At 37.7% G+C, this 26,912-nt stretch overlaps 2 protein-coding genes across 5 annotated transcripts in view; both read left to right on the top strand.

Moving 5' to 3' along the window:
- Positions 1-15,838, top strand: part of SLC9B2 (solute carrier family 9 member B2) — a 52,582-nt gene extending 36,744 nt beyond the window's left edge. For all 3 annotated transcript variants that reach the window (XM_078002037.1, XM_001110438.5, XM_078002038.1), the window contains exons 10-12: positions 8,700-8,808; positions 11,687-11,823; positions 13,833-15,838. In XM_078002037.1, coding sequence (XP_077858163.1) covers positions 8,700-8,808; positions 11,687-11,823; positions 13,833-14,054 — 468 coding nt within the window. In that variant the 3' untranslated portion in view covers positions 14,055-15,838. The remainder of the gene's footprint in view (positions 1-8,699; positions 8,809-11,686; positions 11,824-13,832) is intronic.
- Positions 15,839-20,659: 4,821 nt separating this feature from the next.
- SLC9B1 (solute carrier family 9 member B1) overlaps positions 20,660-26,912 on the top strand; it is a 122,141-nt gene continuing 115,888 nt past the window's right edge. The window contains exons 1-2 of one of the 2 annotated variants that reach the window (XR_013417243.1): positions 20,695-20,763; positions 22,770-22,850. The gene's annotated coding sequence lies outside the window, so the exon portion shown is untranslated. Of the gene's footprint in view, positions 20,764-22,769; positions 22,851-26,912 lie in introns of those variants that run through there. The other variant, XM_001110263.5, reaches the window with a different exon arrangement.

Below are 26,912 nucleotides of genomic sequence, written 5' to 3'. Positions count from 1 at the left end.
TATCTGAAATGATTCTTACAAACCAAACCATTGTTCCCTTTGTTTACATTTCCTGTAGCCCTGCTACATAGAATGTCAATGTAACCCCACAACCAGAAAGATAACTATTAACATTTTTTTAAATATTCACCTCTAGTAACTCTCCTATGTGAATCTCTTTTTCTACACACATGGATGCACCATAGTTGTTTTTTTTTTTTTTTAGCCCATTCCTTTATATATAGTTATAAGGTTATTTCCAATCTCTGCTACTTTAAATTGTGCTGAAATGATCAGAAATTGATCACTTCCTTAAGGAATATTCCTAACAGTAAAATTTGGGGGTCAAATAATATGAACATTTTGAGATTTTTGACACATATTACCAAACTGCTTTCTAGAGTTCTATCCATTTACTTTTCTTCCAGTAAAATATGAAGTACCTGGCTCATTACAACTTCACTTTAGAATAGTTTTCTCAAACTTTAGCAGAATTACCTAGAAGGATTGTTAAATTAGAGTTCTGGGCCCTACTGCAAATTTCTGATTTTAGACCGTGGTGGAGCTTGAGAATTTGTACTTCTAATTAATTTCCAGATGAGACTGATGCTGCCAGTCTAGGGACTACACTGTGAACCACTGGCTTAAAATATTATTCCTTTTAGGCCAGGCGCGGTGGCTCAAGCCTGTAATCCCAGCACTTTGGGAGGCCGAGACAGGCGGATCATGAGGTCAGGAGATCAAGACCATCCTGGCTAACACGGTGACACCCGGTCTCTACTAAAAAATACAAAAAAAAACTAGCCAGGCGAAGTGGCGGGCGCCTGTAGTCCCAGCTACTCGGGAGGCTGAGGCAGGAGAATGGCGTGAACCTGGGAGGCGGAGCTTGCAGTGAGCCGAGATCCGGCCACTGCACTCCAGCCTGGGCGACAGAACGTGACTCCGTCTCAAAAAAAAAAAAAAATTACTCCTTTTAATCTTTAGCCACACTAATAGGTAAAAAGTTGCATCTTGTTTATTTTGTGTTTCTTTAACAGTGAAATTGAACAGTTTTTCACATATTTAGCCACTTGTATTTTTTTCCTTTTTCTTTGATAGGTCTTTTGTTCATTATCTTCCAAAGCATAATGTGTGTTGATTATCCTTCTGTAAGATACACCCCCAATACACACATCTATATAAGTGATGACACAGTCTTCATTACTCTGGGCTTATCTTTTATACAAAGCATATTCAATGACTCCATTTTCTTTATAGGCAAATTCATTTTAGTTTTGACATTATGAAAAACCCACAAGAAGATACGTTGTAACTTTTCTGTGTTTTTCTGTGTTTTGCAATATGTAAGCCCATGTCTGATATTCAACTAAAGTGTTATAATCAAAATATAAATTGTGGCCTTTGTCTGCACTTTAGAAATAAAAAATAATTTGATACAGAAATCTTTTTAGTCCTTCTACTTTCATTACTATTCTGAGTGTATGAAACATATTCAAGGACTTCTGTTAAACGATTAGTCCTAGCAACAAAAGTCTAAGTAATCTTTGTACCTTTTTATATTGTTCACTTTTAACACTTAGATATTTTACATTTTAATGTAGTCAGATCTATCAGTCTCTTATAATAGTTTTAATTTTTTTGAAGAGCTCTTTGTTAGTGAAATGTATGTTATTTATTCTTAACAATAATCTTGAAAGGTAAATATTACAGCAACTTTTAAAATCAGGATACCAAGGCTTACAAATACTAAGTGTATTGTGAAGGTCAAAAATATTTGACCAGAGGACAAAAAGTAAGTGGCAGAGCCAGGATAAGAATATACCATTTGAGGCTGGATGCGGTGGCTCACACCTGTAATCCCAGCACTTGGGGAGACTGAGGCGGGCGGATTATGAGATCAGGAGCTCGAGACCAGCTTGGCCAACATAGTGAAACCCCATCTCTACTAAAAATACAAAAAATTAGCCGGGCATGGTGGTATGCGCCTGTAGTCCCAGCTACTCAGGTGACTGAGGCAGAGAATTGCTTGAACCTGGCAGGCAGAGGTTACAGTGAGCCGAGATCGTGCCATTGCACTCCAGCCTGGGTGACAGACCAAGCCTCCATCTCAAAAAAAAAAAGAAAAAAGAAAAAAAAGAATACACCATTTGAATATATCAAAATGGTTCCTCAAAGAAAGGAAGGAAAAGTAATGTTTATTGACTCTGTCATGTGGCAGGCACTCTCCATATCTTTTCTAATTTAGTACTCAGGAAAGTTCTTATTCCTGTAGGAACCAAACCAAAGTTCTGAGTTTGGATTCCTTTTCTTACCTTATTCTAAAGGATAGCATAGGGCCAAGAGCTCCGACTCCTCAGGCCAATCTCAACTCTACAGCTTTTACTAGGTGTGTCTGACCATGTACAAGTTATCTAACTTCCCAGTGATGATGACAAACAACTTCACTGACTGGAGGATTAGGTAAAATAACCTATACAAAGCACTAAGAAAAGTGCTTAATCATAGAATACATTCAGTAAATAATAACTCTTATTATTTTTATAGTTACCTCCAGAACAGCATGATATCATACTAAGAGCATAAGATTTAAAATATGGAGCTTGGGATGCCAATCCCAGTTCTACGACTTTCTAGCTGTATAATCCCAAGCAAGTCATTTGCCTTCTCAAATAGTTTTCTCAACTCTAAAGTGAATACAATAATCATCTAAAAAATTGCTGTAACTATTATGTGAGAAAATGAAAATGACACACTTGTCAGTTCTACAGTGCTGTAGCAATATTGTTGACAAAGAAGGTTGATATGACAAACTGCTGAATATATTAATAGTAAGTCCTCATTTTAGCACTGTCAATAGGTTCTCAGAAGCTGCAACTTGAAGTGAAAGGACAAATAACAAAACCAATTTTACCATAGGCCAATTGATATAAACAAGAGCTAAGTTCCTAAGGCATATTTCTGGTCACAAAAACATCACCAAACTTCTGAATAAAAAGCAAAACACTGTGAATATTAAACATTGAAATAATTGTGATCTACACATACATTTCAGAAAGGTTAATAAAAACAAGTAAGATAATAGGCCTGAGCCTATCCCAGAGGCTCAGGGCACAAGGCAGGCACCAACCCTACACAGGATGCCGTCCCATCACAGGGTGCATTCACACACACCCACACTCATTCATATAGGGACCATGTAGACACATGAGTTCACCTAATGAGAACATCTTTGGGATTTAGGAGGAAATCAAATTACAGAAAATGCTTTCAGATATGGGGAGAACATGAAGAATTGATTTTTTTTTCTCGTTATTGGAGAGAAACAATGTTGAAAGAAACGACATTATTTGAGGACCTGGTGTATATATTGCAGATCCTTAAATTGTGTAATTATAAGCATTGAAATGTCGTCCAAAAATATAGCTTCTTTTTAGTTATCAGAAAATCTGTTCTATGTAAATTCTTAGGCAGTATAACAGGTACTGCTCAATTGCCCTCCAAAAAAGCATTATCAATTTGCTGTCCTGTCAAGTGGTGAGTTTCCTTACAAAGTCAATGAATACTTTTCATTATTAAAACATTTTAGTATTTTTCCGGCCGGGCGCGGTGGCTTAAGCCTGTAATCCCAGCACTTTGGGAGGCCGAGACGGGCGGATCACGAGGTCAGGAGATCGAGACCATCCTGGCTAACACGGTGAAACCCCGTCTCTACTAAAAAATACAAAAAACTAGCCGGGCGCGGTTGTGGGCGCCTGTAGTCCCAGCTACTCGGGAGGCTGAGACAGGAGAATGGCGTAAACCCGGGAGGCGGAGCTTGCAGTGAGCCGAGATCGCGCCACTGCACTCCAGCCTGGGTGACAGAGCCAGACTCCATCTCAAAAAAAAAAAAAAAAAAAAAAAAAAAAAAAAAAAACATTTTAGTATTTTTCCAACGTGGTGTTCCCCCTTGAGAAAAAAAAAAAAAAAAGGCATATCAATTTAATTTGTGTTTCATGATTACTCAGTTTTAGTGTCTTAGATTTTGTGACTATTTGTAGCTCTTCTTCTGTGAATTAGTTGTGCATATGTTTTGCCCATTTTTCTTTTTTTTTTTTTCTTTTCGGCTTTTATTTTAGTTTCAAGGGGTACATGTGCAGGTTTGTTACATGGATAAATGGTGTGTTGCAAGGGCTTGAAGTACAGATAATTTTGTCACCCAGGCAATCAGCATACTATTTGATAGGTACTTTTTCAATCCTCACCCTCCTGCCACCCTCCACTTTAAAATAGGCCCTAGTGTTTATCAGGCCCTTCTTTGTGTCCCTGTGGACTCATTGTTTAGCTCCAACTTATAAGTGATAACTGTGGTATTTGATTTTCTGTTCCTGCATTAATTAGCTTAGGATTATGGCCTCCAGCTCCATCGATGTCACTGCAAAGGACATGATTTCATTGTTTTTTTATGACTGCATGGTATTCCATGGTATATATGTACATAGTGTATATGAGTCCTTGCCACATTGCTTGTTCTTGTTGGCTTTGTGACATATCAGATGATTGTAAGGGTGCAGCTTTATTTCTGGGTTCTCTAGCCTGTTCTTTTGGTCCATGTGTCTGTCTTAGGACCAGTACCATTACTGTTTTAGTTACTGTAGCCTTGTAGTATAGTTTGAATTCAAGTAGTGTGATGCCTCCAGCTTTTTTCATTTTTTATATCTGCATAGTATTCAATGATGTATCTGTACCACATTTTATTTATCTGTCTACTGTTGATGGGCATGTAGGTTGATTCCATGTCTTTGCTATTGTGAATAGCACTTTAATGAACATACACGTGCATGTGTCTTAATGGTAGGATGATTTCTGTTCCTTTGGGTATATAACCAATAATGGAATGGCTGTGTCAAATGGTCATTCTGTTTATTTGAGAAATCTCCAGACTGCTTTCCACATTGGCTGAACTAACTTACATTCCCACTAGCAGTGTATCAGCATTCCCTTTTCTCCACAACCTCACCATCATCTGTTATTTTTTTACTTAATAATAGCCATTCTGTTGGTGGAAGTGTAAATTAATTCAACCATTGTGGAAGACAGTGTGGTGATTCCTCAAACACTCAAAGACAGAAATGCATTTGACTCAGCAATCTTATTACGGGGTATATACCCAAAGGAATATAAATCATTCTATTATAACCACACAAGCATGAGTATGTTCATTGCAACACTATTCACAATAGCAAAGACATGAAATCAACATAAATGCCCATTAATGATACATTGAATAAAGAAAATGTGGTATATATACCCCATCGAATACTATGCAGCCATGAAAAAGAAGATCATGTCCTTTTCAGGGACATAGATGGAGTGGCTGGCCGTTATCCTTAGCAAACTAACACAGAAACAGAAAACCAAATACCACGTTTTCACTTATAAGTGGGAGCTAAATGATGAGAACACATGAACATGTAGAGGAGAGCAACACACACTGGGGCATATTGTAGGGTGGAGGGTGGGAGGAATAGGATCAAGAAAAATATAACTAATAGGCTTAATACCGGAATGATGAAATAATCTGTACAACAGATTCCCATGACACAAGTTTACCTATGTAACAAACCTGCACCTGTGTCCCTGAATTTGAAATAAATTTTGCAAAAAATTAAAAAGTATCAAAAGATGTACAGTTATGTTTCCTTTGACATTTGGTCACCCAGTTTACTTCCACAAGCTCAGATATTGTGGTTAATTTTAAATATTAAAAAAAAAAATAGCCATCCTGACTGATGAGAGATAGTGTCTCATTTCGGTTTTGATTTGCATTTCCCCAGTGATTAGTGATGTTGAGCATTTTTATATGCTTGTTTGCTATATGTATGTCTCCTTTTGAGAAGTGTCTGTTCATGTCCTTTGCCCATTTTTTAATGGAGTTGTTTTTTGCTTGTTGATTTGTTTGAGTTTCTTAAACATTCTGGACATTAGACCGTTGTCAGATGCATGGTTTGCAGATATTTTCTCCTGTTCTAAAGGTTATCTGTTTACTCCATGGGTAGTATCTTCTGTTGTGCAGAGTTCTTTAGTTTAATGAGGTCCCACTTGTCGTTTTTTATTTTGTCACAATTGCTTTTGGAGTCTTCATCTTGAAGTCTTTGCCTGGGCCAATGTCCAAAATGGTATTTCCTGGATCTTCTAGGGGCTTTGTAGTTTTCGGTTTTACACTTAAGTCTTTCATTCATCTTAAATTGATTTTTATATACGGTGTAAGGAAGGGGTCCAGCATCAATCTTCTGCATATGGTTAGCCAGTTATCCCAGCACATTTTATTGAATAGGGGGTCCTTTACCAGTTGCTTGTTTTTGTCAGCTTTATCAAAGATCACGTGGTTGTAGGTGTGCAGTTTTGTTTCTGGATTATCTAGTCTGTTCTATTGGTCTATGTGTCCATTTTTGTACTAGTACCATCTGTTTTAGTTACTGTAGCCTTGTGGTATAGTTTGAAGTTGGGTAGTGTGATGTCCCTGGATTTGCTCTTTTTGCTTAGTATTGCCTTGGCTATTCGTGCTCTTTTTTGATTCCAAATGAATTTTAGAATTTTTGTTTCTAATTCTGTGAAAAATGTCATTGGTTGTTTGATAGGAATATCATTGAATAGGTAAATAGCCTTGGACAATATGACCATTTTAACAATATTGATTCTTCCTATCCATGAGCATGGTATGTTTTTCCATTTGTGTCGTTTCTGATTTCTTTCGGCCGTGTTTTGTAATTCTCATTGCAGAGATATTTTACCTCCCTGGTTAGCTGTATTCCTAGATAGTTTGTTCTTCTTGTGGCGATTGTGAATGAGATCACGTTCTTGATTTGGCTCTCAGCTTGTATGTTATTGGTGTATACAAATACTGATTTTTGTGCATTGATTTTTTTTATCCTAAAACTTTGCTGAAGTTGTTTATAAGAGCTAGAAGCCTCTGGTCAGAGACTATGAAGTTTTCTAGGTATAGCATCTCTATATTATTCTTGATATAGTATTTCTGGGTATAGTATAATCTGTGAAGAGAAATAGTTTGACTTCCTCTCTTCCTAATTGGATGCGTTTTATTTCTTTCTCTTGCCTGATTGCTCTTGCTAGGACTTCCAGTACTCCGGTTAAATAGGAGTGGTGAAAGTGGGCATCCTTGTCTTATTCTGGTTCTCAAAAGGAATGCTTCCCCCTTTTGCCTATTCAGTATGATGATGTTGTCTCTGGGTTCATTGCCCATTTTTCTATTACGGTCTATGTCTTTTTTTATTGATTGGCTAATGTTTCTTATTCTGTTATACATGGTACAGATATTTTCTTCTAGTTTGCACTTTTTTGGTTTATGTCTTCTTTCTCCACAACACATTTTAATTTTACTCTAGTCAGTTGTGTCACTGTTTTCCTAGAGTGTTTCCCATTATGTGTTACAAAGTTAGTTCTTGTATCAATTAGAGTCCCATGAGGAAAGAGAAATCACATAGTAACTGGAATAGGGAAAGTTGATTATTAACCAAACCAGGGATTCGAGTAACAAGATATTGGCTAGTAAGATGTGAAGACATCCTTAAAGAATATAGGAATAGATATGCCTATGGCTATAATAGATCATCCCCTTAAGCCTGTCCCCTCCTCATTCCTGCCTACAGGGCTGAGATCCAGACTTTGTCAGAGCCTAGAGAAGTCGCTGTGGTGCTGTGCTTGCAGAATTTGCTGAAAATCTACCTTCCCAATTTGCAGGAGATCCATCCCCTAGGGTGCATGGGGAGGTATCTTGATCAAGAGAATCTGCTATGAAACTGCCCCAGGAGTATGCTAGGGAACCTAATGGCCACTAGGTGCTGCTGGCTGCATGAACTGTAGGACCCTGATACTGGAAAAGCCACCTGGGATGCAGGAACCTAGAGCTAAAGCCACCAGTACATGCTATAAGATCTTGCTAGGAAGAGCCATAGAAACCAGGAAGAAAAGCACCTTCAGCATGCAATATCTCTTTAGCACACTCTACTGACAAAGTTTAACATGGTGCTACCTGGCAAAGGAAAAATATTTTAAAGGTCCAGCTGCATATTCTGTGGAGCAACAGTGAAAGAGGAATTGGAGATAATGGGTAATAAAGTGATATATTGCACTGATAATCACTTTAGTAAACCTGGATTTTACTCTTGTGCATGATTTGAGATAATCTTAAACAGTATTTTTTTGTACAGATAAAGCTGGAAACAATTTAAAGATCTGTCAATAAAGAAATGATTGAATAAACTATGGTACTTCCATACTGTAGATTACTATGCAGCAGTAATAGGGGCATATCTACATATATGTACCAATATTGCAAGCTCTGTGAATCATATTGTTGAAGGAAAGGTGACATAAAATTTTAAACTACAAAACACTACTATATATTACAATATGTATACACACATGCACACACACACACGATGTATTCAGAAGTAGGAGTCCTCATAAGATTATAAGAATCTTTTTATTAACATCCATGTACAAACTAATATTTAGTATGCCAAAACACCTAATGTATCTTAACTGTATTAGAAAGATCTTCATGCAATTTTTTTGCTCTGTTCTAGCTAACGTTTTAGTTATAGATGGCACAGAAATAAAGCTTATCTCAGGCCAAATAATTCAAACCTCAAATTAATAAAATTCTTTGCATTTGTAACTTCACATAATAAAAATCTGTGTGTGTTTTGTTGTTCTTTTAGGCAGAGGTTGAAAAGATAATTGCAGTTGCCTGGGACATTTTTCAACCCCTTCTTTTTGGACTAATTGGAGCAGAGGTATCTATTGCGTCTCTCAGACCAGAAACTGTAGGTAAGAATTTAAAAGTGTATTTTGTTAAAATTCACCTTTTTTGGTCAACCTACTTACCAATAAAATCTACTTTATATATTCAGTTGAAATATCTCCAGTTGGTATGTGTACAGTGGTTCCTATTGTCAAAATTATATAAAAAGTTAATTATGATCTAAGTTTTTTAGAGTAGTTGGTTAGAAAATAATGCTTGTTCATCTAAGACAGTATATTTTACACATTTAATATTGTTCCTTGTATATAAAAGTGACACTGCTGACCACTACCCAGAAAATTCAGGCCTTACAATTCTTTTTCCAAGGGTAAGAATATTCATCTAGCCTTGTCCTGAACAAGAGTGAGAATTTTAAAGACAACTATTTAGTTCTATAGTTTGTACCCATGGGATAGAAATGCCTGGTTGTTCATTAATTATTTTATTTATTCATACATTCAAAAGCCATCATATTAAAACTCTCTTGATTCAAAACACTGCACTTAAAAATTAATTTGCATACATGTACTCATTATTTCCTCCTTTCCTTCCATCACAGTATTCTTCCATCCATACTAGGAATCCCATCTCTGGCTACCTCCTTCCGAATCTTCTGTATGGATTCTTTCCTTTTCTCATACATCGTAAATATCCATATCACAATTTTCTTCTCTTCAGAATTTAGTCTCCAATCTCTCTTACCTTTAAAAAAAAATGCTTCTCTTCTGACACATGCTGCAACATGGATGAACCTTGAGAACATTATGCTAAGTGAAATAAGCCAGTCACAAAAAGACTAACCCTGTATGATTCCACTTACATGAGGTATCCAGAGTAGTCAAACTCATAAATGGTACTTGCCAGGGGCTGGGAGTAGAGGGAAATGGATAGTTGTTGTTTAATGGGTATAGAGTTTAAATTCTGCAAGATGAAAAAATTCTGGAGATTGGTTGCATAATAATGGGAATATACTTAATGATACTAACTATACACATAAAAATCATTAAGATGGTGAATGTTGTGTGTATTTTACTACAATTAAAATAATGTGTATTAAAATAATATGTTAAACTTATATATGTATAAATATATATATATAATTTCTCTATTTCACTTTCCCCCATCTCTACCACGCTACCTCTCTCATCTTCTTTCCAGACTTTTCAAAATAGGTCACTACATTCCCCTTTCCACTTCAGTTTCCATTTCCTTCTATACATTTTAGCGCAGCTTCTGCCTGTCACACAACCTGCCAAGCTCTCACCAAGGTAATATTGCTAAATCCAGTCTTTGCTTTACTTGATCTCTCAGCAGCATTTGCTGCTTTTGACCCTCTAACACTTCTTTATATTAAGTTCTTAAACTTCTTATTTCCCAGGGCTGTTTGAGCCTTTCCTTACACCACATGTAGCTTAAACGCTGCCCTTTATCAAAGTTCTTTCCAAGGCCTTCTGTGCCTCTGGCTCTATATCACTTCTCTAACCTCATCTATACTAGTGACATCAACTGTAAACTGTATAATTCCAAACTATTTATCTCTAAATCAATATATCCAGTTGTTGATTGGACAGCACCACTTGTATGTCCTGTTAAACTTCAAACTCAAGTAAAACTTCCTTCTCATCCTCTTCTCAAACTTTCAATGTTTCCTTCTGGGAATGGTATCAACTCTTTATCTTGTACTTCAGGCTACAGATATTTTTGAATACGTTCCAACCTTGAAGAAATACCTTTCAACAAAGAACCACAGAACTTTCCCATAAAAAAGCCATCTGGGGCGACAGAGCGAGACTCCATCTCAAAAAAAAAAAAAAAAAAAAAAAGCCATCTGGCAGATTTACAACGGATCCTCCCGCTATGTCTATCTGATGTTTTATCAACCCTTTGAATTTGAGAAAAGTACTTATCCTTTCTGAGTTTCTGGTTTTTTCAACTATAAAATAATACTTATCCCACCGGTTGTAAGGACTAAGTAAAATAATACATTTAAAGCTTAGTACAGCACTTGGCACAGAGTAAACACTCAACAAATGTTACTTTTTAAAAAAATCACGCTAATACTCAGGAGTCATCTTAGCTGTACCATTCTTAGGTCCAGTAGCATGCAGCAGCACTAGTCACAATCCCTTGTTTGGCAAATGATGATGAACTTGTCTTTATCAACAGAGTTCTACAGGACTACATGGAGTAGCTGTATATGTTAACCAGGGATAAATGGGACCAGTACGACCATTACACATCAGTATGGTGAAACAGTGGTAGACTGCCAGTGTCTGTTTTGATTGGTCAGTGCCCAGCCAGCTCTGATTGGCTAATTCCCTCCATACTGGCTCATAAACACTTTGGATATCACTTCTGGTCTTATACCCTGTAAAGAATTATTGACTTTTTGGGTGAAAATATTACTTTTCCCTCTTTTATGCCCTCAGTTTGTTTATACCTCACTTCCTGTATAATCTACGAATTAGTTGTTTATGTTTCTGTCTTCCTCTGACTTTCAGGCAAAGTCTATATATTGTACATTTATGTGTACCCAGTACTTAGTTTAAAGCTTATTACTTATCATTTAATCATATCATTTAATAAATTCTTCTTACACACATGAAAAAGCATGGTTCTTGCTATAAAGCATAATACATATATAACATTCAAATCTTCCATATAAGAATTCAGATATGCTTAATTTCTGGTTTTAATCTAAGGAAACACCTTATTTTAAACAAATTGCCTGATTGATCCTTAATATTAATTGTTTTTATATATTCTGCCTAAACATTTTTGTATTTGTAATTTTTTAATGCTTTAAAAATTATTTCTGTTGATGGTTATTTTGAATTAGTTACCATGAGATACAGTTTCTCTCCTGGTATTTTATTATTTCTAAAAATTGAATATTTCTTACAGGCCTTTGTGTTGCCACCGTAGGCATTGCAGTATTGATACGAATTTTGACTACATTTCTGATGGTGTGTTTTGCTGGTTTTAACTTACAAGAAAAGATATTTATTTCTTTTGCATGGCTTCCAAAGGCCACAGTTCAGGTATGATGGATAGGATGGCTTAGTATTTTAACTGCTATTTCTGCATGACACCTTGAAATATTGAATCAGAGGGCTTGTTTAAATTTAGTGAAAATAAATAATTGAAGTGGATGTGTGAAAAGTTTATCCTAATCTATTCTTTAAAAACTGTATTTTTGGTATATTCATTCCTTAAATGTGATAGCTCATTAAATTTCCTTAGATCACCAGGGTACAAGTAAAAATCCAGTAAATCCCTATTCTACTAGAAAACAGTAGTAACAGGAGAGAAGAGTTTGAATTTCATCAGTCAGCACTCTCTAAGTCACCCAAGGAAAGAGTTGTTAACTCTTTTCATGTTAATAGCTTCCAAGAAAAGAATAAAATAGAAATAACATGGCCCCCTTAATGTTTGGAGATATTTTAATGTTAATATGATTGACGATCAGTTGAGCTTGACCAGAGTCTTTGTATGTAATGGAGAAAAGATTTATTGAAAAACAACCTAGAAAGTAGTTTATTGATTTCCTAGATTATTAGTTGGTATTAATTATTCAAAACTCACTGAACTTCCTGGCAAATGTCTCATTCACTTAACCAAAAATTTGTGCATTCTAATAAACATGTGATAAATAAAGCTATTATAGATAGGTGCTTGAATTTGTTGACCATGCATTTGTTAGAATACCTATGATTGCTAATTAAGTTAGAACTATATAGATTATGATTTGTTGCAAATGTGATGTATCTTTGGTTGTATAGTTTCAGACTAATTACATCAAACAACATTTAACTGTTTTGTCCCAGATTATTTTATAATTAAATATTCAAATTTCTGTTATTAAGGAATTAAAAATCAAGGTTTTTCACTTAGGAGGCTTTGGGGGATGTGTATGCTCAGTAATTATATTCCAGATTTCAATTATATGCTCTTTGCATTTGGGCATTACTCCAGAATTTCCCCCACCCCATCAGACTTTCAAAAATGTCTGAAACATAATGGCTAAGAGTTCTATAAAAAGGTCTCTGGACAGCAATGTGACCAACCAAACTTCAGGAGTTCTATTGTAGAAGGGAAAGGGGGCATTCAGGTTTTTGTGAGCAATTAGTAGTTTCTGCCATTGTGTCAGATGCACACTTTTCTTTCTCATTGTCTTAGAGGCTTACATTGTTCTCTGTGGAATAAGGGAAAACCAGATTAATTAATACATTTTTCCCATCTGCACTGATAATATTGCATTTTACCTCTACAAGAAACCGAGAATTTTCATAATACTTTCCAATAGATACATTCCAAATAAAATATTTCACCAACTTGTGAGGCAAAGAGTTGACCAAATACCTAATAAAATCAGCGTCAAGTTGTCAAGGTGTCCACTATTTTCATGTTTCATGATGTTTGACAATGAGTTTAAGCTCTAAAGTAATATATATTTATTTAAAATTTAACAGTTTTCAGTAGGTATCACTGCATGTTTTTCATCTTATTTTTTAGTTCCAGATTCCTAAAGATAAAAGGAGATGACCAATAATTTTCATCTTTATTCAGGAAAAATTTAGTACATAGAACTTTATGTTATATTTAATTAATATTGTGAGTCTGGATTTGCTTTGTGTTTTGAAATGTATTTTACTGATATTTATGTAACCCTACCTTACACAGATAGGTACAAATGAGTCATCAGTATGTTCCCACACAAGGGCAGAGAGAGTTTTTAAATCATCAGAACCAAGCTGAGCTGGGCACAGTGACTTACACCTGTAATACCAGCACTTTGGGAGGCTTAGGAGGGAGGATCACTTGAGGCCAGGAGTTCAAGACCAGTCTAGGCAACACAGCGAGACCCTGTCTCTAAAAAAGTAAAAAACCAAAACAAAAAAACCCTGCAATACGCTTTGAAAGAAGACTAAAAGAACTTTCTTAGTTGAGCAAAAAACCAAGCAATTTGCTTTTGCAAACAATAAAAAAATTCATTTTTTATATGTGCTTGTCTTATCATGATTTCATCTTTACCCTTAAACTTTTATAGGCTGCAATAGGATCTGTGGCTTTGGACACAGCAAGGTCGCATGGAGAGAAACAATTAGAAGACTACGGAATGGATGTGTTGACAGTGGCATTTTTGTCCATCCTTATCACAGCCCCAATTGGAAGTCTGCTTATTGGTTTACTGGGCCCCAGGCTTTTGCAGAAAGTTGAACATCAAAATAAAGATGAAGAAGTTCAAGGAGAGACTTCTGTGCAAGTTTAGAGGTGAAAAGAGAGAGTGCTGAGCATAATGATCAGAAAGCTGCTACTTTTTTCGAGATGCACATTGAAAAGTGTAGCTATTTCTTTAAACGGCATTTTTAGCCCTTGCTCTTTCCATGTGGGTGGTAATGATCTATATCACCAACCTTAATCGCTCTACCTTTTTTTTCAAACACCCCTTCATCACCCATCTTAATTTGCATAAGGACATATCTACTTTAATGTACTACCACAGTTTACAGTTAACATGGGAAAGACCAGCTTCAGTATCCTCTTCAGCTAGGATTGCTCTAACTTTTACCTTTCACAGTTTCCTGATTCATATTTGCCCAGGCTCTGATGCTTTGAATTGGTTTTGGCTCCTCTTTTTTGGTTTTGTTTTTGTTGTTAAACATCATAATGCAGTCGCTCATGAATTTCTACCCTCGTTTCCCTGATAATCTGCCTTTTCTCCATTTCTCCTTCCCTTACTATCTTTCTTTAAATTACTGTAACTGATTGGTCCCACTAAAATTTTAAAGTACATGAAGTATCTTCATTGGTTCATCCTCTTGCCCCCTCCAGATGTCAAAAAACTTTATCCTGCCCCCTAGCTGACCACGCAGATTCCTTTATTTCAGCCGCCCATGTGAGTCTACCTTCCCATAAGGAGTGCCCTAATCCAGCCCTTTTTTTATTTGTCTCTTATGACCCATATCTTTAGGCTCTTCCCATTTCTAGTTGGGAGATAGGTAAGTTTCAAATCTATGCCAGTCTCATGAATATTACATTAGGGTAATGTGCTATAATGAAGAAACAAAAAATACAGTGCTTAAAAGAAAATAGAATTCTATTTTCCTCTAATGAAACTGGCTGGTTGGTTAATACTAACAGGGTTACTCTGCTCATGACGTCTGCTCAGAGTCCCATGTCTTTCTGTCCTGAAGCTCTGCCATGTCCTAGCTTAGGACATGGCTTAACTTATTTACGCCAGAGGTTGCAAACATTTTTTGTGAAAAATCAGACCTTGGCGATGACCTTGAGCAGTAGGATATAAATAACTCCCACAGGCTTAGCGTTCTAATAATGGAACACTAGGCATAAATGGGTTAAAAATGGATCTCTACCATGTCTCCATTCTATCAAGAAAAATGCAAGTATAGCAATGTATTTTTGAGGAAGGGATGTGGAAGTTGGACACATCTTTTCTCCTACATTTATTGGTAATGATCATATCCAGCTGTGAGGCAACTAAGTGTTGTCTCTAGGTAAGCATTCATACCCCTAGGAGGAACGGAACATCAGATTTTCGGGGCCAGAGTTTCCACTGTGTTGGATGTTACCATCACTTAGTAGCATATTCTTACATGCAAACAAAAGCTTTTGAAAGACATTGCCTTAAACCAAAAGAGTGACTTCTGTGGCAGTAATTTCAGAAATTGTGACTTGCCAGGAGAGAAAATATTAGAAGAAAGACTTACCTGCATAGGTCATATTTTATCCTACTTTGTAACAGGCCATCTCTGCTTTTGTGTATCACTTGTTAAGTTCCTCTTCACTCTAGGTCATCTTCTGCGTAGTTACTGAAATAATCACATTCACATACAGTTTACAGTTTTTATCATGTTATCTGTGTACCTGAAGTGTTTATTATATACTTGTCATATCCTATCTAAACTCCTCGACCTGGAATTCAAAGTTCATTTTAATTTTGAAGCAGATACTAAATATGTATTAGATTAATGAATTATGAATATCCTAATCCCACCAACTTGATCTGCTTAATAAAGCCCATTCCTCTCTTCATTAGACTTCTGTTTGAGCCCTATCCACCATGGCTTTCACCTCTATTCAAAACTAGTTTAATATTCACTTCTCCTAAATAGCCTTTAATTTTATGTCAGCTTGACTTTGGTTACCTATGGTGCTGTATTCCTTTAATGTTTATGCTCTTGGTTTGGACTTGATTAATTTATACCAGAGGTCAGATAAGTGTTTTGAACTGAACTTCATTGGTTAAGTGCACTTTGCTGGAAGCACCATAAACTTAATAATCATCTGGTCCTCTATTTTTCCTGGCTTTAAAAGTAGATGCATCCAAAAAATACTTACTGAAAGCTTTTGAGATCCAGGCACATCATCAAGAATAATATTGTCCCTGTCCTTAAGGATTTAACAGTCCAATAGAGATGACAGACAATTAAACAAAAGAATGCAAAACAATATGATAAGTGCTATTATGCAGGAACTACAGGGGTGCTAGGGATCTCGTGGCAGGAGCATTCAATCAAACCAAGGGTGGTGGAGTTTAGGCACAGCTTCCTAGAGAAAGTAGGGTATTGGCTGAGGGATGATTAGGACTTAGCCAGCAAAACGGATGTGAGACCAAAAAGTGTTACACTTCATGCTGTTTCCCAGGTCATCAGTGGCATTTTCTCCAAGTAACAGGCTTGGAATATTTATTAACTTATACAAAATACAGTTACTATAACTAAATGAGAATGCTGTTGAATAAGTTTAGGGCCCCTAGGAAAATTAGAAATGGAAGTCCACAGAGTATAGAAATGATTGAAGGACACCTCAAACAGCCACTGCCAATACCTGTTTCATTTTGCAGGTCATGCAGCAAGCTCTTTTCTACCTCTAAGAGGGTAGCCACCATCTAAATCTCTGTGACTGCCCAGTGCTGGCCTTTTGACTTCCTCTATTGGATCTCTGAAATTTGTGCCTATTCCTCGAAGCTCTTTGTAGGAATTTATTAATTGCTATAAGACTATGTTGCTGTTATATATCATGGAGCTGGTGAGGTCAAGAATGACAGAGGCTGACCATTCAGCAGGGCTCACCATGTGAAGGCCAGGGTTTGTTGCCACATGGAAAGTCACATCTCTTGACTTGGTTGGTGAACTTAGGGTTAACCTGATAGAGTACTGACCAACCCAACCTATCCCCACTTAAACCACAGATAGAAACAATTACTCTAACTTTTGGGCCCCTTATACATACTTCTGTCAGAGCACATATAACACTTTTTAAAGTTTATTTACATGTTTGTCTCTTATTAAACCAGCTCCCTATGGGTAGGAACCTTTTCTTAGTTATCCTTGAATCCTCAGCATTTTTCACAGGACATGAAACACAATAGACATTTAATAAACATTTACTGACTAAATCTGAGAGTAAGGGGATCCTCTCTCAATATCAGAAAGCTACTTGCCACACAACAGTTTGGATCTTAGTCTGCTTAGTCTATCTTAGTCAGCTTGGGCTGCTATAACAAAATACCATACACTGGGTGGCTTACACAACAGAAACTTATTTCTATTAAAGGTTGGAGGTTCAAGATCAGGATGCCAGCATTGTTGGGCTCTGGCGAAGTCTCTCTTCCTGGCTTGCCAATGGCCACCTTCTCACTGTGTCATCACATGACGCCGAGAGAGAGCAAGCAAGCTCTCTGGTGTCTCTTCTTATAAGGGTACTCTGATCATATCATGAGGGCCCTATCCTCATGACCTCACCCAAATCTAATTGCCCTCCCAAATCCTCATATCCTAATACATCACATTGGAAGTTGGGGCTTCAACATATAAATCTGTGGGGAAGGACATAATTCAGTCCCTGAAAGAAGTATCGTGTTTCTCAGGACAGTATTTTCCTCTGTGGTATTAATTCCCAATCACCTTGATTGACCTTGATGTCCTCAAAATTTCCTCAGGTATACATTTGCAAATGATCTCACCCACTACATTCTTTAAAAATAATATTGATTATTTTTTCTGATTATAAAAACACATTTTCATTGCAGAAAATTTAGAACACAGAAAAATACAAACAAAACTGAAACTACTTTAATATCAACATCTATTTTATTTTGATTCTTTAAAATTATACTGCAGTTTTGGGGGATGTATTTTCAGAAAGATATCAACTGAATTTGTTGGGTGAAAGGCAACATAAATACTTCATATTTGACTTTTATGATGCTCTGCAGATTAAAGAATTTTGTTGTATATAATGAATGCTAAGCCTTCATGTTTACATTCAGATACTCATTTTGCAATGAATGAAACAGACAAATCCCTGCTTTCATGGAGCTGTTTTTAAAACCCATTTACTCCCTCACTCAGAATATATTATAACATGCCTACTGTGTGCCAGGTCTTGTGCTAGATACTAGGGAATACAGTGATGAACAAGATATTCAAGGGCTTGGTTTTCAATAGAACTTGAATTCTAATGGAAAATTGACCCTGTGAGGAATACAAATATGAACAAAACATGATACTTGCCTTTAAAAACCTTAGAAGGAAATAAGATATGTACAAATAGCTATAATCCAAGTGAATAATTCAAAAGTGTTTTTAGTGTAGAAGTTGAGGAAATCTTAGAGGAGCTAATACTTGAACTAGATCTTGAAGAATGGAGAGGATCTGGACGGATGGGGTAGTATTAGGGAGTAAGGTGAAGATGGGAACAACTAATGTGGGAGGCTGGCATATTAGCAAAGTTTTGAAAACAGTAAAGCCTGGAGCATAGAAAGTGATTAGCACTTGAGACTGATGAAGAGAATTAGAGATAAAACTAGAAAAGAAATTTGGCACTGAAATCATACTAAATAGATCATTGGCCAAATTTTTATTTTTATTGAAGTACTTTCAGAAGTATGAAAATATTTATGTAGAAAGTTTTAAAACTTTTTTATCATGTCAAATATAGTTTTAAAAAATTGCTCTCAGTTAAGATTCTCCTTATTCCTCAAAAGCTTTTGCTTTCTATGGCCTTGTTGCAAATATTATTAATTTACTTATTTTTAAAATACTATTAATTTTTATAAGAAAGGTTATCAGATAATTATTTAAATTTTTTATTGGTAAATTTTCATTATATTGTCTCCCAATGAACCACTATATTTTGTCAATGTCTCAGAACGTTATATTTTTATATGAATCATTTATGTACCTCTCTGTAACAGGTGGGAATTGCTTCATGGCATTTGGGGAGCATATAATATATTTATAGTTGACTGACTCAAATCCAGCCTGAGCCCTCTGGCCTGTTGAGAATTCCAAAACTCCATTTGTTGATGTGCCCTCCATCTTCCTTGCATGGACCTTAAAGCACTTACCTGTCCAGGAGCCCATTCCTTCTAGAGCGTAAGAGTAGTGCCCTGGAGGCAAACAGACTCCTAGCAAAGGTCTTCCTTCTCAGCTCTACCATTTGTCCCACCTCCCATTATCTTTAGGGATCTACCTGCTTTTCCTATGAGTACAAAACATTTCCTTTTCATGAGTACAAAACATTCCCTTAATCCTGTAATCATGAAACCCTGTCTACTCTCCTGAAATGAGGAAGAAAATTAAATCCTTGCTGAGATGTGTGTATCACGTTGAAGGAGGGAAGGTGTTAAAAACAATAAAAAGGGCAGGGATGTGGTGGCTCATGCTTGTAATCCCAGCACTGTGGCAAGCCAAGGCGGGCAGATCACTTAAGTCCAGGAGTTCAAGGCCTCCTGGGCAACATGTGAAACTCCTCTCTACTAAAAATAAAAAAATTAGCCAGGGGTGGTGGCGCCCGCCTGTAGTCCCACCTACTCAGGAGGCAGAAGGATCACTTGAACCAAGGAGGCGGAGGCTGCGGGGAACCTAGATCGCACTCTGACCGGGGTAATAGAGTGAGACCCTGTGTCAACAACAACAACAAAACCAATAAAAAGATAATTTCGTATTTAAGTTACCCAAGAAGGAACTGTAATTTGAATCAGATCTTAGATGATGACTAAGAAAAAGAACACTCCGGTAGAGGAATTAACGTTAGAAAACACACTGAGTCAAAAAGGAATACAGTGTTCAAGAGTAAACATTGTTTTGAGTGTCAGGAGAAACATTAGATAGGAATGGGTCGTTTATCTTTCTAAGAAATTTGCACTTTCTCCAATAATGGTTGTTTTTGTCTTTTATAGGAAGCGTGGATTATATTCCTGGAAACTTTGGGACTGAAAGGCCAAAGCTTCTGGGTCCACCATCAACGCAGCTCTGCTTTCATTTCTTTCACATACAACTTTCCACATAAGATTTCAGGCGGGGGAAAAAAACAAACAAAAAAGGTTTTATATTGATAACAGTATATTGTTTACTTTGTACACAGTGTCTTTGTTCAGACACTTGCTGTGTCTCATTGCACCACCACAGCGTCCTTTAGAGATGAGAAGACAACCTCAGGGAGATGATGTATTTGCCTAGGTCCCATAGCTAGCAAGTGACAGTGCTGCAGTTTAAGCTCAGGCCGTCTTGGGGAGAGACCGTGCTCTTTTACCGTTGCACTTCAAGCTGACTTTAGGGGAAACAATCTGAGTTTTGACAAGTTTACTTCTGGCACATGCAGTCCCCAGCACTGCTTTTTGGCTAAAATGCCCAGTGATGTCAACTCTGTCCCTGGATTTCTACAACCCGATGAGTCAATATTCAGAAGAGACGTCAAAAGGAAAGGGTTCAATAGACAGAAAACACACCAGACACTCCCGGGAGCCCCAGAACCCTGGTCTCCGCCGGCGCGGGCGGCCAAGACGTCACTTAAACGCGCTGCCGCCCCCCCGCCCCGCCCCGCCCCGCCCCGCCCCTGCGCGGAAGTCTAGCCGGGCTTTCGCGTCACTACCCTGCCCACCTGGGTGGCGCGTGGCTTACGCAACGGTTACTGGGCTCCCGGGCCAGCGAGGGCTGCGCAAGAAGTTGTAGGTACGGCCCATTTTTCTTAACTCCGCCCTTCCAAGCCCTTTGGCGCCAGTCCCGGGTCTCCCGCGATCATTTCCTTGCGGTAGGCCCCAGGAGGGCCTTTCCTCCCCGCTCAGTTCAATGTGATGCTTGGGCTCCTCTCCCAGACGCTGGGAAAATAGCCACAGACATTGTCTCTCCTCTCCGTGATTCCTTTCCTTACTCTCTCATCCCACATCTTTCTTCTTTGTTCTCTCTTCCTCCTGTTTTTCTTATTTTACAATTACTCTGCAGTAAGAAAGAAGAGATCTGTCAGTCAAGATTGACTGCAAAATTTTATTAATTTTATTAAGCGTGTACTATTTTACAAATGGTGGATCCCTGCAAATAAACCTTCACATACATGCTCCTGTGATTGAGGATTCTGGGATTGGTTGCCCATCCTGAGAAAGCTGTCTTCCCCCACACACCCACCTCCACGCCCCTTAATCCTGTTTACTCCTCTTGGCTTTAACCCAGTGGACAAGCACTTCCAGCAGTCCCCAACCTTTTTGGCACCAGGGACCAGTTTCATGGAAGACAATTTGGGGCAGCCGGGGGGAGGCAGGATGGGATGAAACTCTTCCATCTCAGATCATCAGGCATTAGATTCTCATGAGAAGGTGCAAGTTAGATCCCTCGTATGCACAGTTCACAATCGGGTCTGTGCTCCTATGAGAATCTAATGCCTTTACTGATCTGACAGGAGGTGGAGCTCGGGCATAATCCTGTAGCCCCGTCACCTGCTGTGTGGCCTCTTCCTAATAGGCCACAAACCTGTACCTGTCCGCTGCCCAGGGGTTGGGGATCCCTGCTTTAGACCAGTGCTTTTGAAGGAAAAAGGACAGTTGCACACATACTGTGTCTGTCACATAAATCAGGAGTGTTACAAGAGCTCTTCAAGGGACCATACCAGGTTCCTCACTCCCCTCTTTGGGTTTCCTAGAGCCTATGAAATAACAGATTCGGTGATGTGGGGAGATAATTAGCCCAGTTGGCACTGAGGGAGGCCACACCCCACTCTCTGATTTTCCTTAGAGATAAATATAATTACTTGTGCAACAGAAGCATGAAAAATAACACTTATTATTGTCACCCTTAGAGAATTCATGCCCCAAATATTTTAGTCACTGTGTGCCTATGAAAAGGGCATTCATATTTATTGTCCTCTGGTATTTTTTTTAACTTACTTTTTAAAATTCTATACAGATTTAGTTAGTACAAGTTCAGTTTTGTTGTGTGGATATATTGCATGGTGTTGAAGTCTGGGCTTTTAGAGTACCATGATTTATACTGCTGTTTTTCAGTTGGCTCTTGTCGGAAGGTCCTGGCAATTACAAGACAAAAGGAAATAGGCAGCTGCTGTAATAGTAACATATAACGTATCGTTTTTATAGTACTTCTCATTTTATACTTATTTTCATACTCATCCTGTTTAAACACTTCTGTTGGTTAACGAAATCCCATGTTACTGGGGTGTTTACTAAACACTGAGATTGAACAGTACCTGGAACATAGTGTAATATATTTCCTTAGAAATATATTCCATAGTGTAATATATTTCCTAAGTGTGAAGAGAAACCGGTAGTGAGTTTGGAGGGAGTGATAGGATCTGATTTACATTGTAAAAACGTTTGTTCTGCCTATTACGTGATGACTGAATCATACTGGGTGGGGAGCAAGATCTATAGCAGAAGGCAATTGCAGAAATCCAAAGAGGAATGACAAGTTCGGGATAAAATAGCAGAGAAGTAGATGTATGTGAGCTCTATTTTGGGGGCAGAGCCTACAGACTTTGTGATGTTTTGAATATAGAGGTGATGAAAAAGGAGTCACCTCTAGCCCCTAAGTTTTTGTCTTAAGATTGTGTGGATGGTTATGCCATTTACCAAATGGAAAAGACTAAAGGAGAAAAAGGAGCAGCCAGGGTGGAGTGGGGGGTGGGGGGTGGAGTTTTATTTTGCTTACCTTGATTTTTATATTCTTATTAGAAATCAAAGGTAAGCTGAGTCTTGAGCTCTGCAGAGTGCAAGGAACCAAAGATACAAAGTTGGGAGTCATCAGCATATGTAAAACTACCTAGGGCAAGTGTGCTCACAGAGAACATTGCATTGACTAGTATAAAGCAGAGGAAAAGAAGCAAACAAAGGAGATGGAAGAATAGCCAATGAAGTAAGAAGAAAATCTGAAGAGTGCGGAGACATGAAAGCCAAAACTGGCCGGGCATGGTAGCTCATGCCTGTAATCCCAGCACTTTGGGAAGCTAAGGCGGGAGTTCCAGACCAGCCTGACCAACATGGAGAAACCCCGTCTCTACTAAAAAAGAAACAAACAAAAAAGCCAAGACTACAAAACATGGCCAATGGTATTGAATCATGCTTAGAAATCAAGTAAAATAAAGAGATCTGTGCATTGGATTTTTGAAACATAAAGTAGTTTTATGCCTTGACTAGTACAATGAAGAGAAAATGTGGTGTCAAGAAATTGACATAGTACTGCTGGCTGGGCACGGTGGGTGGCTCACACCTGTAATCCCAGCACTCTGGGAGGCCAAGGCCGGCAGATCACAAGGTCAAGAGACCTGGCCAACATGGTGAAACTCCGTCTCTACTGAAAATACAAAAATTAGCCAGGCGTAGTGGCATGCGCCTGTAGTCCCAGCTACTCGGGAGGCTGAGGGAGGAGAATCACTTGAACCTGGGAGGCAGAGGTTGCAGTGAGCCAAGATCGTGCCACTACACTCCAGCCTGGCAACAGAGCGAGACTCCGTCTCAAAATAAAAAAAAAAAAGAAAAGAGAAAAGAAATTGGCGTAGTATTATAGACATCTCAAGATGTTTTACTATAAAAGAGAGCCAATAAATGGAGGTAATAGAGGAATATGTATGATCAAAGAAGGGTTCTTAAAGATAAAGGATAGTTAAGCATATTTAGACTAATGGGAATAATCCAATAGAGGGGGGTGGAAATGATGGTATAAGAGAGTGTGTATATTTTAGGAGTGAAGTCTTTGAGAAGATAAGAGGGTATGGAATCCAGGGAATATATAGAAGTGTTGGCCTTAGGTAGGAACATGAACACATAATTTTTTTCTTTTTGAGACGGAGTTTCACTCTTGTTACCCAGGCCGCAGTGCAATGGCACCATCTCAGCTCACTGCAACCTCTGCCTCCCAGGTTCAAGCGATTCTCCTGCCTCAGCTTCCTAAGTAGCTGAGATTACAAGCACGCACCACCACGCCTGGCTAATTTTTTTGTATTTTTAGTAGAGACAGGGTTTCACCATGGCCAGGCTGGTCTTGAATTCCTGACCTCTGGTGATCCGCCCGCCTCGGACTCCCACAGTGCTGGGATTACAGGCGTGAGCCACCACGTGCAGCCACATGAACATATAATTTATAGTAATAAGAAGAAAGACAGCAAGTATGGGTAAAGATGCAGATAGATGGGTAGATTCAGTGGTCAGAGGTGAGACCTTTATGCCTGATACTAATACTTTTTCTCAATGAAGATAAGGTATGACGCAAGAATAGTAAGGAGTGAGGAGGCGTATTTGAGTAGGAGGTTTAAGGGGAAAAGATAAGGTACAAAATAGTCATTTGGAGGATGGAAAGCAATCAGAATTGTAGCACAGCTGGGCAAAGTTGAGTGGCCATTTGAGATTTGTGGCCCTGTAAGTGAGTGGCTAAGATACAGTGGAAGAAAAAGACAATAGGAGCTAAGGAGATCAAGGAACTGAAAGACTAGAGTGTTGGGTGTGTAGACCACCTGGGTATTAGTGGTTGACTTAGGAGCTAAATTAGTATTTGAGCCCAGATATCCTGACTTTCTAGGTCAGAGGGTTACCATTTCACTGTGAAACAGTTCACAGCACTACTCTTTTGTGCCACTTACCTACCCTTTTGGTCAACATTAAACAAAATTGTGTCCTGACTTTTTTTTTTTTTTTTGGGTCCATACATTCAAATTATAAACTGTCATAGGCTGGTACTTTTGTCTTGTCCCTTTCATACATTAATGTATACTTACTCAATTTTTGGCTTGTTTTTCTTTGTGATTTTTAACCATTTCCATCAATACGTATTTATTAAAGTACAAAAGTCTATCTCTTGGATGGTAAGGCGAAGATGAAGAATTAACTTTGGAAATCCTGTAGCATTACAGAGCTAGGATAACCAGTCATAAGGAAACTTGATCTGCATTGACTTTAATAACAATAATAATAATAGACATCATTTTGGATAACCTTTTACATGTTATGCTTTTATTTTCTCTTTATCTCATTTCATTCTTGTAACTGCCTTTTTCAGATGAGGAAATTGAGACTTAGAGAGGTTAAGGGTCTTGACCAAGGACACATACCTAGTAAGTGGCAGAATTATTAATCACAGTGTTCTGACTCTAAGTCCCATGTTTTCCACTAGATTAGTTTGTCTCTTTGCTTTTTACACTCTGTTGTATCCAAAGTGATATCAAAGAAAAACTCGCTGGGTAGAAAGTATTGGCTGGTTGGTGGCCTCTTAAAATGCAAAGAGTATTTAGTATGTGTTTAAAATCCAATAATTGATGGTATAAATATTTATCTACTATATACTATATTAGGCAATTCAGATAACTCAGAAATGATTATGGAACTGTCTCTTGTTTAATAGTAGGGAAATAGATGGGAACACAAGTCACTAAGAAGCATTTCTTGGACTTCTCTCACATTCTAAATGTGCTTCCACAATACTCTATATTGACCACAGTCTGTACACAGAGGAGAATACAGTATCTGTAATATAATGGGCTCTCAATGAATAGTTGTCAAATTTTAAAATGATGACAGTTAAACAAGGAATTAAAATAATGGGGTGCATGCTGTGATAAGTGTTGGATGCCATGATAAGGATGCATGTTGAAGGTAGTGTCAGGAAATCTTCTGGAAGAAATGACTTCTAAATTGATGAAGCATTAGCTGGATGAAAAGCAAGAGTGTTGGTGTTGGAAGGCAGCATACAGAATGCATAAAGTTTTGGAGATGTAAGACATGGCAAGTTTGAAGAACAAAAATTTAGTATGGCTAAAGTTTAGAGTGTCAAGTGATGAATGAGAAGGTAGGCAGGGTCAAGGTTAGAGCCTTATTCAAAGGGCCCTATAAGCTGAATGTAAGGAGTTTTAACATTTTTCTTCTATGGGAAGTCATTGAGGAATATTAAGAAGGTAGTTACCATAATCAAGCTTACATTTAAGAATATTGTTCTGCATTGTGAAAATTGCATTGAAGAGGAACAAGACTGGATGTGGGGAAAAGCTAGAAGACCAATACAGTGTTTAGGTGGGGAAATGCTTATGGCCTGGACTGGACTAGTGGCAATTTATCTGGAAAGAAATGAATAAAATTTTTAAACATTCAGTAACTGGTATTAATATGATTTAGTAATTCACTTGATGCTAGCGGATAAAGAAAAGCAGCAAGAAAGAATGACTTCTCAGTTTCTATTTTGAGCAACTAGGTCAAAGGTGGCTTCATTCTCTGAGATAGGAAATTATCTAGAGAAGGAAAAACTTTGGTGGGGAAAGATCTTGAGTTTGTGCATATACTAACTTAAGATGCTTGTAAGACAAGTAGAGATATTCAATAAGTAATTAGATATACTAAATAGAATCTTGAGAGCTTTTCTGGTTCAAATTCATCAGCATATTATTTAGAATTATAGCCACGATAGTAGAATAGATGTTGAGGAATGTATATAGAATGAGAAGAGAATAGGGCATAGAGAAGAATTCTGAGGAAGCCCAATATTTAAAGGATGAATAGGGGAAAGAAACCACTAACAAAGACCAAGAAAGGACACCAGAGAGGTAAGGATGATAGAGCAAAGAACAAAGTGACGTGAGAATTCAAAAGGGAAAAAACACATCCAGTTTTTGTAGTGTGCATTGCAGGAAGCTTTATTTAGAATAATCAATGGAAATTTACAAAGAGGTACAGTGGGAAGATGTTCGAACCAAATAAAAGCATGGAGAGCAGTTAACAGTTTGATTGAAATGTAGGGTCACAAGAAAGAACCAGAGAGAAAGCTGGTAAGACAATTTAATTCCATGTATAGCAAACCTTTGATTCTGGATAAGTTTTTGGTAGCATTGTCTATAG

Source organism: Macaca mulatta, chromosome 5, assembly GCF_049350105.2.
Source record: "Macaca mulatta isolate MMU2019108-1 chromosome 5, T2T-MMU8v2.0, whole genome shotgun sequence".
NCBI lineage: Eukaryota > Metazoa > Chordata > Mammalia > Primates > Cercopithecidae > Macaca > Macaca mulatta.
This window is presented reverse-complemented; position numbering and strand designations above follow the sequence as displayed.